Source organism: Lepidothrix coronata, unplaced genomic scaffold (assembly GCF_001604755.1).
Source record: "Lepidothrix coronata isolate B3197 unplaced genomic scaffold, Lepidothrix_coronata-1.0 Scaffold75, whole genome shotgun sequence".
NCBI classification, from domain to species: Eukaryota; Metazoa; Chordata; class Aves; order Passeriformes; family Pipridae; genus Lepidothrix; species Lepidothrix coronata.
In genome coordinates, this window is record NW_016690255.1 from 2,638,190 (window position 1) to 2,653,247 (window position 15,058).

Here is a 15,058-nt window from a genome sequence, read left to right on the forward strand (position 1 = left end):
ATGATTCGGAACCATATAAGAGAGTAGACAACACAATGGCTCTGTAAACACTGATCTTGGTACTTTTCTTCAGGTGTTTATTTCGCCATACTCTTTTATGGAGTTTTCCAAAAGCACTATATGCCTTTGCTAACCTGTTGTCTATCTCTCCGTCAATCTTACCATCCAAGGAGACGAGGCTACCAAGGTAATTAAACTGCTGGACTGATTTGAGTTCTGATTGGCCAATGGTGATGTGGGGATGATGGAAGACTTCCTGAGATGCAGGTTGATAGAGAAATGGTCTAGGCTGCATAGAAATGAAAACCCAAGCCCCCTAATGATTCATCTCTTAGTTGACCCCCTCATCCCTTTACTTTACAGAAGTCAGCAAGAGTTATTTCCCATGTGCTGTCAGACCCATCAAAGCGATATTAGCAAATACATTAGTAAATTACTATAAACATAAACTGTAGAACTGTAGAATGGCTTGAGTTGGAAGGGAACCTAAAGATCATCTAGTTCCTGCCCCCCCGCCATGGGCAGGGACACCTTTCTGTAGACCAGGTTGTTCAAAGCCCCATCCAACCTGGCCTTGAACACTGCCAGGGATGGGGCACCCCCAGTTTCTCTGGGCAACCTGTTCCGGTGTCTCACCACCCTCACAGTAAAGAATTTCTTCCTAACATTTAATCTAAACCCACCCTCTTTCAGTTTGAAGCCATTTCCTCTTGTGCTGTCACTACATGCCCTTGTAAAAAGTCCCTCTCCATCTTTCTTGTCAGCTCCCTTCAAGTACTGGAATGAACGAATCATTCTCTTGGCTTCCAAATCGGGGCCATGGTGCACTAAAGGCTAAAGAAACACATATTTTCCTTTTTAATTTAGTGTCTGGACTCAGAAAAAAAAAATAAAAATAAATCCTATGTTTGCAGAAGTTGATGCTGCAGAGAATGAGGCCAGAACGGAGGACGTGAAGAGCCGCGGCCCTACAGGGGCAGAGGTACGGGCGGGAGGCGCGGTGAGAGCCGCTGGCTGGGCAGCGCACACCCGCTGTCACTGAGCCGCTCTCGGCTCCGAACGCCCCGGGACGGGCAGAGATGCGCTGGGGGCCCCCACCGCACCACCGGGCACGGCACCCTGAGCCCCGGGGCTGCGCGTATCACAGAATCAATTGGGCTGGAAAAGGCCTGCGAGATCATCGAGTTCAACACCACCCTGTCAACCAGACCACGGCACTGAGTGACACGTCCAGTCTTCCCTTAAACACCTCCGGGGACGGTGACTCCACCACCTCCCTGGGCAGCCCGTTCCAATGTCTAATCGCCCTCCCTGTGAAGAAACTCCTCCCTAATGTCTAACTCAAATCTGGCGCAGCTAAGGACCATGCCCGCTCATCCTGCCTCTGTTCCCGGAAGAAGGAGCCGCACCTCCCTAGCTAAGCCCCGCTTTGGGCGGCACAGCGGGCGCACCGCTGCCGGCCCGGCGCGACCGGGCGCGCTCGACGCGGGTCCGCCTGGGAGTTGTAGTTTTCTGCGCTCCCGCCGGCGCGCCGCGGGGCGGTGAAAGCTCCCGGCGTGCTTTGCGCGCGGCGAAGGGCGGCGGGGACAGCGGCGGGTCCCAGGCGGCAGCGGGCGGACTACGATTCCCGAGGTGCCCTGCGGCCCCTTCCTAGCCGGGCGGGCGGGGCCGGCGCGGCGGTTGAATGCGGGCGGGGAGAGGGTGCGATGGAGTTGTCGTCGCTCGTCAGGAAGCTGGGTAATGGCTCCCCTCTCCTCCCGGGGCTGTCCCGGCCCCTCCGCCTGTGCAGCTGTGTGCAGGGAGGGCGAGGGGCCCGGCCGTGGTGTGCAGGAGCCCGGCCATCCCTGCCCGGCCTCTGCCGCCCCGCTGGCTCCTGCTCTCCCGCTCGGTTCGCCGCTGCAGACGTGGGGGGACGGCGGCGCTTCCCTAGGTGGAAATGCTGTCCTAGGTGGAAATGCTGTCCTAGGTGGAAATGCTGCCCTAGGTGGAAATGCTGCCCTAGGAAACGCCGAAGGCTGCCCCTTCAGAAATGGTGCCTTTCGATTCAGTGGGCTTGGGTAGTTTCTTTGTCAGATTGACGACTCCGAGGCAGCTTTCCGTATCCACAGCATATTCTGGCAGAGGTTCAGGCACCAGGTTATATCAGGAGAGGTGCACTTGGCACCATATTATATCAGTATAGTTTATAATGTTTCACTGCTTTGTAACCATGCAAACATACTTGATTAGGTTATCGCTGGTGAGCATAATCATATTTTTCTTCCTTGTAGGCATAATACTGACAGCATAAAAGCTGGCTTTTTTTTCCCCACAGATCTTTGACAGTATTTTGTTTGTCCAATTAAGAAAAAAGTTACATCAAATAATATTATGGCTTTTTTAATACCTTTTTTTTTTTTTTGGGCAGGTCATGAACTGACAGAGATAAGAGAGCGATCTCTGAAGACTATTCTATTTAAATTAGATCACAACTTGATTTCTTATGCTGATCTGGTCCATGAAAAAGCACTTTTTCGTAACCTTTTGGAGTGGTTCAATTTCCCAGTCGTCCCAATAAAAGAGGAAGTACTAAATTTTGTGAACAGTTTGATCAAGGTATGACATACTAATATTCATTTATTTTTAAACTATATGCCCTTAGAATGCCGAAGCTAAATAAAACTGAATATTATTTGAATTTGTAGCTCCATGTAATGAGATTTTTAGAGTGTTTTTGTAAAACAGGAATAGTAAAGCCACTTTGTGTAGACACAAAATTAAAACAATTTGAGTGACTTGAAAATGGGTAAGAGGGCACCAGATTATAGCTGAGAAAAATCGTTCTTTTCTGGATTTCTCCTTTAGTTTCTCACTAAGTGTTTCTTTTTTTCCTTGGAGCATTATTTGCAGCTAGGCATTTGCACTGTTCCTGGAAAATGAAGATTTGAACATCAGTGCAAGTTATCTTAAGAAAATTGACAAAATGTTAGAGAAATTTCAAATATCTCAGATTTTTACATTCTTTTGTTTTAATCACTAAACAGCAGCCAGGCAGAGGAAACAAAAAAACCCATCCTTGATACTGATGAATGGTTGTCATGGTTTAACCCCAGCCAGACACTGAGCCCCACACAGCTGCTCACTCACTCCCCCACCAGTGGGATCTGGCAGAGAATTGGAAGGGTAAAAGGTAGAAAAATTGTGGGTTGAGATAAAGACAGTTTAATAGGGAAAGAAAAAGCTGTGTGCACAAGCAAAGCAAAACAAGGGATTTGTTTTGAACACCTTCCCATGGGCAGGCAGGTGTTCAGCCATCCCTGGGAAAGCAGGGCTCCATCACCTATAACAGTGACTTACGAAGACAAATGCCATCACTCGAAATATCTCTCCCTTCTTCTTTCCCCCACTTTATAGACTGAGCATGCTGTTGGAACTAGATGATCTTTAAGGTCCCTTTAAACCCTAGCTGTTTTATGAATCTGTGATATAGAATATCCCTTTGGTCTGTTGGGGTCACCTGTCCCAGCTGTGTCTCCTCCCAGCCTCCCATGTACTCCCAGACCCTTTGCCAGTGTGGCAGTATGAAAAGCAGAAAAGTCTTTGGTTCTGGGTAGGCACTGCTCAGCAATAACAAAAACATCTCTATATTATCAACCCTGTGTGCAGCACAAATCCAAAACACAGCCCCCTACCAGCCACTGTAGAGAAAATGAGCTCTATCTCAGCACAGTGGTCTAAATGAATAAAGGCAAAATATAAATTAAATATTACAATTCTATTTTTTCCTCCCCTGCTGCTCTCTACCCCCCACCCTCATCCAGACACCTTGAGACTTTTCAGACTAACTTTGTCAATTATTTGTCCTAATATAGCATCCACCTGCTGCCCAGAAAATGATTGGAATTGGTGCAGTGGAATTTTTCTCTCAGCTTCGCCCTGATGTGGATCCGAACTTGCAGGCCATAATTGATGGGATTGTGGATGGACTGTTCTTCCTACCTTCTGAACTTTCTTCTAGTTCTTTATCAGTATGTTATCAAGCTCAGTCTCAGCCTTCAGTAGATCAACCAGGTAAATTACATATTTTGTAGTGTCATCTATTTTAAATTAAAGTAAAGGGAAAGGCTATGTAAAACTGATCTTTTTAACCATAATAGGCAAATTATTCCTGAGAGAGCAGTGAATTGTGTAGTAATCAAATTCTGCCAGAGGCAGTGTGACTTTAGCTAAACCACCTAGTGCCATTCTTGTAATGGAATTCTCTGTCCATTTCTTCAGTGTGTAATATCTATTTTCTATAATATACAAAGAGCATGACACAACTTCTAAGAACAACTTTATGGCAGCAAGTGTAGCAACTTTGAATAAATCTGTAATTTAGTTAGTAAAGTGTGCTTTACTGTTGTTCATTGTGTAATAGGCTTTAGCTTTGAGAGCAATTCAGATTTAAAAAAAAAAAAGAAATAAGCAGTGGTTGATCCTAGCAGAACGATTTTTCAAACTACATTAGTTGTATGCACTTATATGTCTACTTAGTTTTGCATAAGTATTTGTCATAGAAAAATCCATAAACTTTCTTTAAAATGTCATATTATGTGTGAAGTACTTCACATATATGTGAAGTGCTATTACTTGCTTCTGTTACAAAGATTTACAGTGTCTCTTAGATATAACGTAACTCCTGTGATTCTCCTCTTCTGCCTTAAAAATTTTAGCACAAAGTTTGGAGGACAAAATTACAAATCATAGAAGTGCTTACTTCATCCTCCTGATTATTGTGGGAAAGACACTGCTGTTACAGTGCATGATGTAATAATGGCCACACCTCTCTTGCTCATACCGTGCAGTTTCAGAGATAAAAGCAATTTTTCTGTGGTTCTGCAGCCTGTCTAATACTTGGAGTTGTAGTTTGCTAGAACTATTTGGCACTATGTGATGCCTGGCAATTGTGGAGGTTTTTTTCCTTTTCTTTTTTTCTTCCTGTGCCCATGTAGGGGCAGATTTTTACTTCATGTTTCCACTGTATGGGAAAAAGTATATTAATGTTGTACATGTGCATTCTTATATCATCTTTTAGAACTACTCAATTGAAGTTACTTAACCTGTAAATTTGTATGCATGTGTGGATGAAATAATTTTAGTGCTTCCTAACAGGAGTGTTGCATTTTTCTTTCTGTTTTAACTTCAGTTACTGGGAAAAAATGTAAACTAATAATCTGGGCATTATTAGGCTGATCTTTTGAACCAAATATTATGGTCTGGAGAGACTGCTTTTAATGTTACATACCTTGTGTTATATTTATAAAGTTTGTGTATGAATGACATGTATTTAACAATATACATATTATATACAAAGGGGACAACTTTTCGTGTGACCTGAGAAGACAGCAGTTTTGGTAGAAAAAGGCTATAAGTAGTTAATGAAAAAAAGTCTATTTTATTGTTACGTAGGTAGATTAAAGGAAAACCTTTTGTTTGGCTGCCAGTTCTCCATCAGGCAATACATTTTGTGTAATTATTTTTGCTATTGCTTGAATGATATTGCAGAATATAATTATGAAAAAATACACATTGATACACTCTCTTTACTCAATTTTTTTTATCATCTGAGACTATTTTAACCTATTAAGGAGACTGATTTAAAACTCAAGGGCAAAACGGAGGTAGTTCAGGAAAAACATGAAAATAAATCGAGTTTTTCTTTTGTGTGTGTGTGTGTGTACATTTTTTACATTTATCCTTTTTTTATTTTAGTTCTGCCTCAAGAGGAATTATTCACTGGATATTTTTGTCAAGGTAGAAGTCATCCACTACAGTTAGAAATACCTCCCAAAAGAACAGCCGGTATGTGTAGTTATGAAGGACTATGTAATTATAGAAAGTGCTTAGAGTTGTAATTTAGATTGAATTTCATTAGAAATGTGCATAGCAATATTGGTTATTCTTTTTCCTATTGTTATTCTGTGAAATCGAGTACCACAGAAACTACAATTATAATGCTTATAAAAATGACACTCGTCTTAATAGATCTTTCTCTTTTCTAGTAAAAAGCTTAGCTTTTTGGAATATGTAAAGTATGTTAAAAAGTGCTGCAATTTTAAAGATTATTTAAATTGCTAATGCTTTTCAGAAGATCTGTGTTTCATAGTCAAAAGTGGCTGTTTAAAAACTTAGTCTGAAGTACTTTTCTGCTTCTTAGAAAACTGGATTAGATGCTTTGGGAATGCTTACCTTGTATCTTAATGAAAACTGGTGTTACACTTTGATTTTTTTGTCAGTAAGATTATTTGAAGTGTTTCTCTGACAAGCAGAGACCGGTAATACTTTGGCAAGTCTTTGCCTGTACCAGTACATTAGTAGCAGTGCACAGAAGTGTGTCATATTTAACATACAGTAGGGTGCTAAGAACTAGATTTTAAAATATGACTTTGCAGTTACTGTATGTGAATCACCAGTTTACTTCTTTAGTAGTTTATAAGCTGTCTTAAGAATTGCACAATAATTATTACAAACTTTAAGTTAAAAATAGCTTCAAAGTTATTTTCGTTAGAGTTATTATGTGCCATAATTCCGTAAGAACGATAATTTCTACTGCTTTAAGAGTAAAAGCACAAGGACAATTTTCTATTTTTAGAGATCGTGCTAATAAATATTCTGTAGTACCAGATTTGCTAAAACTTTCTTCATTAAGTATATTTCATTTGGGTTTAAGATGATTTTAGTGGTGTTTTGGTGTTGCTGAATACTTTCATTAAAAGCACTTGAGTTCGTGCAAGTCCGTATTTAGTAAAACGTAGTTATTTTTCAGATTCTGTATAGTTCATAAGTTTCTTTGTCTTGAATATATACTGTATAACTTTTCTATAAAATATATTCCAAAATATCTGCTCTGTTTTTTTGCAGTGAAATGCTTGAAATTTTCCACATTTCCTTGGCTAACTCTGACTTCAACAGATAGACATGTACTTTCATCAAATGAAAGGTGCAGTAATAGAAACATTAGAATTTTATTGTAGGTTTATTTTTCTGAAAGAGCAGTTGTCAATTTCTGTCCTCCTGCATCATAAAGCTGTTCCTGTAAATAACCTAATGAGCTACTTTTTGATAAATGATTGTGAAAGCTGCGCTGAAGTTGGGCAGTGTCGCTCTCCATTCTTAGTGTTTAAATCAGAGTACGTTTGGGGTTTTTTTTCATGATACTTCAGACTGTCTTCTGAATTTCTCAAGTGGACCAAAGATTTCATTCAGTTAATATTAGAACAAAGTGGAATAAAATCATTATTTACTTTACCCCCATGACCACTTGGCAGGAAAATCCATACTTTCAGTAGTCCCTTGGCTAGGTTTAGGGCAATAAGTTTAGGTACAGGATCTTATCCAGGTACTGAGTCATTCTGATTGTCTTTCTGCAGTGATTTTATTTTTTGGTTTTAACTTTCATGTAGAAAAACAGTGTTTGAAGTGGCCCAAGGAAAAATTCAGTAGTTGGGATTCCTTATGAGTTGACACAGAACTGTGATAGATTTCTAGTATAGGTTTTTTTGTTTGTTGTTTCCTTTTGAAAGATCTCTGAAGCTGGAAAACCTCTTTAATATTTAATTTCCTTTATGCCTGAGTATAGAGAAAGAACAGAGATTTGTAAAACTGGACGTACTTTTTTACAGTGATTTCGGAAACAGTGGTTTCTGAAACAATTAAAGTGGAAAAAAGTGAAGTAGAATATTCTAAAGGTTCTTACTATTTACTAATGTACATCTTAGAGAATAGCTAATAAATTTCTTCCTTTACGGAACTTCCCACATAGGTAATTCAAGTGTTTTTAAGTTCTACATGAACCTTAGTAATGAAAGAAACTTTCTTACTGGTATGAGTTAGATTACTTGCTGTATAACACAGATAATTACCAGCTTCAGAGAGACTTTCCAGTATTTGTTATTTTAATTTCAAATTGAATATCAGTAATGTTATTTCTCTTTTTGGAACCTAATTTTACATGTGGCTTGATAATAGCTGGAGTTGAGTTTGTTCTTTATTGTATATAGGATGAGCATGGCTTAGAAATAACTCAGCTTTAGAAGTAGTGTGACAGTAGTACAGAGGTTTTTTTCTTTAGATTCTTCAGTGTTGTGATTGTAACTTTCTTGTAAATACTTGTTCAAGCTAGTAATTACTGGTTGGTTCTTTTTAATTTTAATACATATTTAAATATGAACTTTTAGTTCTTTGAGAAGTAACAACCAAAATTTAATTTGGAATACTTGCGAGCTTCTTCAGGATGTGATTATGCAAGATTTTCCTGCTGAGATCTTCCTTCAAAGGCCAAAGATTGTACAGGCAAGAATTCGCATAAAGTTTAATGTTTTTGTTGTGCCGTGGTATAAGTTGTGCCAAGGAAGAATTGATGTAAATTATATGATTTGTTTCTAAACAAAATAGCTAAACAGAAGTTCTTTTATGTTAACTCTAGGTGCATAGGAAAGGGGACATTGGCTACCTATCGTGTTTAGAGAATTTTTTGGTTGTAATGTATATTGCTAATCAGTAATGAAGTGTGTTCTGAAGTAATACTTTGTTTCTTCTGGATAAGATAAATTTGTGGTGGTGTTGTATGCACACCCTCTAATGGGCTTCCACAATGAAAGTACTGACTTCATTGGAAGTACAGTGTAGAACTCTGCTTTTTCCTTAGAACTGGTAGTCTTGCATTCAGTAAGAAAACAGTAGTTAAGCCTATTTAATTTTTGCTGTGATTTTGAAAAACCCTTGGAAGCATTTGTGGACTATATTTAATGCAAGACCTTTGCTGGCATAGTTGTTCATGAACGTGATTAATATTCAGCTATTGGTGTTGATGGTTTTGCCTTTGCAGAGCCTTTTGTCCCTGCTAAACCTGGCTTTTGTAGGAGATGGAAGACATCGTTTAGCTTTGCAGGCTGTGTCATGCTTGCAACAGTTGTGCATCTTCTTGAGAAGCAGGCTTAACTTTCATAGAGATCCAAGTTTTTCTTCCACAGAGCAAGGTAGGTATTTTTAACTATTTGAAATACTGTTGTTTTTACTACAGTTAAGATTGCCTAAAATGATTTTGGAAAGAAGCCCCTGAAACTTATAGGAAATGTAATCTTGTGAAACTGTTTTGCTGAATAAATGGTGTTCAGTACTGCTAATGTTAATAAAAAAGTTTTGAGTACTTGAATTGTTTTAAAGTAGTTACTCATTTTTGCAGTTTGCTGAGATTACTCATTCATCAGCTTTTACCAGTATCCAATTGTTTGTATGTCAGCAGGAGAGGGATTTTTAACTAAAACTAGATCAAATCTGTAAAATAAAAGTGGGCAGAGTTTCAGAAAAGTTTTTGAGCTATTAGTTCTTAACAATGTAGTTACTAATTTCATTAGCTATGTCAACTTCTTATGCTGATTGCTAAAAATAGTTTAATCATTGTTTTGAGTTTTGCAGTCATTAGGCCTATTTCACAATGCTCTTAATGCTTAAATGTTATAGCTTTAATGGTGTAAATTAGTTGTAATGGTCTTCCTGTTTCCATTTTGTCATCTGAATTGAATCAACTCTGTTTCTGTAAATTGGTAGTCTGGTTTTCTTCATAAGATTGCCACTATATTTGGTGTCTTAATAAATGATATTGGCTGCTAATTCAGTTATAACATCAACAAGTCCAATAGCCTTAGGCAGACACACTTGTTTCTATTTTTAAAACTCAAGATTTATGATTCAACTGGAATCTTTAGTGGTTTTGCCTTGGAATTACTTTTCCAAACTCTGCTGCTTGCCAGTGATAGGTTGTCCTAGCTCACCAGTATGTACTTGGTGTTTTCCATATCTCGCCTGGGTTACTTTTACCATTCATTGTGTTAGTATCTTTCAGAATAATGGATTCCACTAATGGAAAATATATGCTTTGTGTTGCATAAAGGCACAGCTTCCCAGAATTCATCTATATCTTACTGTCAAGAGCCAAGAGGTCTTCCTCGTTCTCAGAATCCATCACCTGGAAGCAGTAGCCCTCGGCCATCTGTAATTGGACGGACAGTTCAACGTCCTAGAGGAGATGGTCAAGATTGGGATGCAGTATCTTCCAGGTGAATAAAACAGGAAATAACTCACACTTCAGTTAAAAAAAATTATTAATATGGGCTTATATCATCAGCTCCTTGTCAGTGTGTGGAATGGTGCAAGAGTTTTGGTAACTGTGAAAATTCAAGCCATGTTTTATGAGTTAAACTGTTCTTTAAGTGGTGTTAGGAATATATAAGATCGTTGCCACATTTTGTGCCCAACCACCTTTTTAAACAAAATCTCTTAGTATTAATTGTTATTGCTTGTGCATGTATTTTAATACACAGACAAGCATTTATTCAGACTATTGCTATAAAGTCAGGAATTTTTTGTTTTTTTTCAGCCGATGACCTTGTAGTTCTTTTAAGTAGAATGGCCCATAGGTAACGGTGTATCGTATTGTCAAAAATGCTATGATGTAGAAAGATTTCCACTAGTCTTTAATCTTTACTTTTAAATCTGACAACAAAATTCAGTTCTATAACATCTAAAAATTTTACTCCAATATGAAATTATGAATTGTCTGTGTTCCTTCCAAATGGAGAGATTTGTGTGTGATTTTGTTACTCGTCTTGACACAACAGACTTAAAGCTGCTATTCAAGAACCAATGTCTTTTAATATGTGGAAGTTTAAAAGTCCTTGTAAATCCTTACTGCATTCTTGTTGGTAGTTCGTACGAGTCTCTGTAGTGTATGGGCTTAATGATTGAGTAACTCCTAGGCATTTGACTGTGATGAGAATATCTCATGTAGTAAATTGTAAACGCATCTTGAGAGTCGTTGTATTAGAAGTTTATTTTTGCTCAAGTCTAATATATTAATATTTTAATATGTAACTAATATTTTAATGTCGATGAACTCCAGGCTTAGTGCGTTTTAGGATCTGACCATTTTGAACATTTCACAGTTTAATAGCAGCTGGTGTATATTGTGCAAGAAATAGTGATAGCCTGGCTATCAGTCTAGTAATGAAATCTGCATAAGAATAACGACCAGTTAAGGTGGTGATGAGACATCTAGAAATCAGGGAGTGGTAGTTTATTAAAAGTATATGGCCATATTATGAATTGTTCATGACTGTACGCTTTTATCTTCTTGCATCCTGTGTGGTGCAGTAAAACTGCTCACTGTCCATAAATCCCATTTCTTACAAAGATATAATTTAGCCCAGAGGTAGCATAAAAAACCCCATGATGTCAATAGAAGATATGATAGAGTGAAATGACAAAAGTGTTGCTCTGACATTGCTTATTTTGATATGGAAGAGCTGCTTTTAGTGAATCTTGTCTTTTTCAAAATAATTGTAATGTAAATTGTTTGTTTATTACTAACTGTATGTAACTCTTCTTTTTCCTTGTTCTTAAATCTTGAGACTCTTCAATCTATCTGTTTGTCTGTTTCAAATTCTGCCTGGAAACTTAACCTTTCCTCTTCTGAATTGCTTTTATGACTGATACCTCTACTTCCTTACCCTCTGGTAAGTGCAGCCAAACATACTACACACTACTGAACTCTTCCATTTTTCTTGTAGTCTTCTATTGACCCCTTATTCAGTTGGCGTTTAAATTCTTAATTGCTATTCTTTATACATCTTTTGCATTTAATTAGACAATATAGTGCAACACAGTCATGCCACAATTCCTTTTTTTCAGCATGTTTAATAATAACAAAAGGAACCAAACAAAAACCAACTACAAAAGTCAGGTTTTTAAATACAGGTCTTTAAAGCAAATCTTAGGATAAGAAAAAGCATAAAAAATATCTGTTCTGAATTGTATTAATTATAATGCTGACAACAGAATTAGATTATTTTTGAAAACAGTTGAAAAAGAATACAATTATGAACTATATACTGTTCATAATATATGAACTATATATAATATATACTTAATAAGTAAAATATTTCTATAATATAATCACACCATGTATATTTTGTAATGTATACTTGATTGCACTTAAAGCTTTCTTGGGCAAGAGAATATTTTCTGTTTTACAGTTGGTGAGGTAGTCCTAAGGCTTTAACACAGGGCACACTTTGTAATTTTCCTTCCAATGATTCTTGTGGCTAGTTGTATAGAATGGTTTTAATACAGTGAGTATCATTCAGGATGAAATTTATTTGGTAAATGGCCTTGAGAGATTTTGTTCATCACAAAAAATAAGTTTCAATTCAACTTATATTTCTCTTGCAATATCGTATTCATTGCATGTGTATTTCTTCCAGTACACTGTACTAAGTGCGTTTGAAGGTGGCTGCCAAACCATTAGGCATTCACTTGTGATGTTACTAGTTCTGACATTTACAAAACCAACCAAACAAAATCCCCCTCTTCCTGCAACGCTGGTGGATAGCAGAAAAAGAATGGGATGGAAGGAAGGATATGTTTAAGGAAGGAGGACACGAAAATACTTGATGCTATTTTTGACATGTGTACATATATGGGTTTTCTCTTTGCAAGAGTTAACCGTGTCTTTTTTTGTTGTTTGCTTGTTGTTTTAAGTGGAAACAGTACTCAAGCAAATGCAAACTCCAGAATCTCCCTGCATTCCCCATTTGATGCAGGACATATTGATCTACCAGATACTGAAATTGAGGACACTTTGGAATTACAGATGAAGCAGCTTAGCCTTCCTCAATTCTGTGTTTCTATCTTGGAAAATGCAGTACCTCTTCTAAGAACAGGTGAGAAAGTGTTAAATATTTCACTTATTTATCCTTCTCATTTTTAATACAGACCTCTTAAGAAGTTGGTATTATGAGGTGAGTAGCTCAAGTAAATGAGGTACAGATAATTAGTGAAGTACTGTAACTAGTTACAACAGTTCTTTTCCTGGGACTTTGTTCAGCTCATAAAGCTCGAATCTTCTGGTTGTTTTCCAGAATTGCTGCAGAAGTTTTAAGTACTTTTTACTGATGGTGGGAAGAAGTGGATGTGTGGATGAAAAAATAGCCACACTTAAGCGAACATGTTCTGATCTCTTTGAGCATAGAGTTTATCTCCTGTTCAAGAAATAATAAGCAAAAATTCTGGGGAGAGGTTTGTTTTTATTCATATGAATGCGGTAGCACATTGTAACTGATTTAAGAAACATAAGTAATGATAACAACTATGATTTTAATTTTAACTAATAAAGTTTCTAAATTACAAAGTCTTTTTGAAGGACAGTCTTTTTGTTCTTATGTTGTCTAAAATGGTATTTAGCTATAAAATGTAATTCAAAACAAGTATTGTAAACATGGTAATGTTTTCAAATATAGGAGATGGAAATATACATGTATCTATCTATGACTAGGATAGTAAAAGAGGCTTTAGCTTAAAAATTGTATGAAATATGTATGAAAATTGTTCAGTCCTCTTTTCTTTTTGGTAATAAACCAACTAAAATGAATTAAAGTTTTGTTTTTCCCTTTCAGAATAGTGATATTTAAATATTAATTAGTCACAAGCACATTTGTGACTTCTGGCATCTTTTATTTATAATGTAAAATTGCAGAAAATGTATTTTCTATCTTTTCCTTTTCTGGTGCCTGTCACTTCAAATCTGCAAAGTTAAAATACAGTTTTTCCACCTTTCAAGTTTCTTTCATTGAGTCTTATCATAGATTCAATGAGGAGCAGACTGTATGAGGAGCAGCTGAGGTCACTTGGTCTGTTCAGCCTGGAGAAGAGGAGACTGAGGGGAGACCTTATTGCAGCCTACAACTTCCTTGAGAGGGGAAGAGGAGGGACAGGCATTGATCTCTTCTCTGTGGTGATGAGTGACTGGACCTGAGGGAATGGCCTGAAATTGTGTCAGGGGAGGTTCAGGTTGGGTATTAGAAAAAGGTTCTTCACCCAGAGGATGGTTGGGTGCTGAAATAGCCTTCCCAGGGAAATGGTCACAGCACCAAGCCTGACAGAGTTCAAGAAACGTTTGGACAATACTTTCAGGCGCATGGTGTGACTCTTAGGGATGGTCCTGTGCAGGGCCAGGAGCTGAACTCGATGATCCTTGTGGGTCTCTTCCAACTTAACATATTCTGTGATTCTGTGACCTAAAATAGTTTTGCTTTCAGATAAAGTTGATCTGTCTTTATTTCTCTTTCTGTAAGGTTTTTTACACTTTTTAAACTCTACTGGATGATATTTCTTCATTCTTCCACTGTGCTGTAATGAGACACAGATTGTAAGGAAACTAATATTGGATCTGAAAGCCTGTGATCTGAAGGCACACTGTGAGACAGTGTGATACTGTGAGACAGTAACACACTGTTTCTCATGTGGTTATATTTTGAGTTTTTTATCTTCACTAAAATCAACAGGCACTTTTATGAACATTATTATCAACTTATGTGGTATAATGTAGGTTTTCTTCTATTTAAATTAAAAAAAACCCCAGTAAGTTTATATTTTATATTTAGAATAAACCCTTGTTTATAGTGATGTCTTCTGAATATCAGAATATAATACTTTGTCTGTATTTCAGTTTATCCTCTCACTTGTGTTCCTAGGCAGTCGGAGAGTGACAATGGAAGTTCTTGAATTGCTTGTTGAAGACATGTTCCTTATTGGTGATGCTATTTCTGAAAATGTTTGGGAAGATGATAGCCTTTTTGCATTGGAATTGGTAAGATTCCTCAGACTTTGTTTAGCCATATTTAACGATCTTCTTTTGTAAGCCTCTGACATTTTCTGCAGTGAATCTTCTGCTGAGCTATCCTTTTGAAAATTTTAAGTAGTTTGTGACTAGTTCTATTGATGACATGTTATTTTTTTTAAATGTAACTTCCTTTACGAGACGACACATGGAGTTTCATCTCAAGAAAATAAGCGACCATTGAGAGAAACTTATGTAGGGTAGGGGATCTGAGGGAAAAGCACCAACCACAAATGTTGGAGATGTTTGATGTAAATGGCAACTTTCACATTCTTTACTCATTATAAACTATCTTTTTTAAAATCAGGGAGATAACTGTTTAGATACAAGACCAGAATTGTAAGATGCATACATGCTATCTAT

The 15,058-nt window shown here is 37.5% G+C and overlaps 1 protein-coding gene across 2 annotated transcripts in view; it reads left to right on the forward strand.

Moving 5' to 3' along the window:
- The first annotated feature begins 1,647 nt into the window (after nucleotides 1-1,647).
- Nucleotides 1,648-15,058, forward strand: part of RTTN (rotatin) — a 79,848-nt gene continuing 66,437 nt past the window's right edge. For both annotated transcript variants that reach the window (XM_017819593.1, XM_017819592.1), the window contains exons 1-10: nucleotides 1,648-1,737; nucleotides 2,408-2,595; nucleotides 3,852-4,050; nucleotides 5,734-5,823; nucleotides 6,883-6,961; nucleotides 8,199-8,313; nucleotides 8,849-8,999; nucleotides 9,914-10,079; nucleotides 12,559-12,740; nucleotides 14,550-14,665. In XM_017819593.1, the coding sequence (XP_017675082.1) occupies nucleotides 1,707-1,737; nucleotides 2,408-2,595; nucleotides 3,852-4,050; nucleotides 5,734-5,823; nucleotides 6,883-6,961; nucleotides 8,199-8,313; nucleotides 8,849-8,999; nucleotides 9,914-10,079; nucleotides 12,559-12,740; nucleotides 14,550-14,665 (1,317 nt within the window). In that variant the 5' untranslated portion in view covers nucleotides 1,648-1,706. The remainder of the gene's footprint in view (nucleotides 1,738-2,407; nucleotides 2,596-3,851; nucleotides 4,051-5,733; nucleotides 5,824-6,882; nucleotides 6,962-8,198; nucleotides 8,314-8,848; nucleotides 9,000-9,913; nucleotides 10,080-12,558; nucleotides 12,741-14,549; nucleotides 14,666-15,058) is intronic.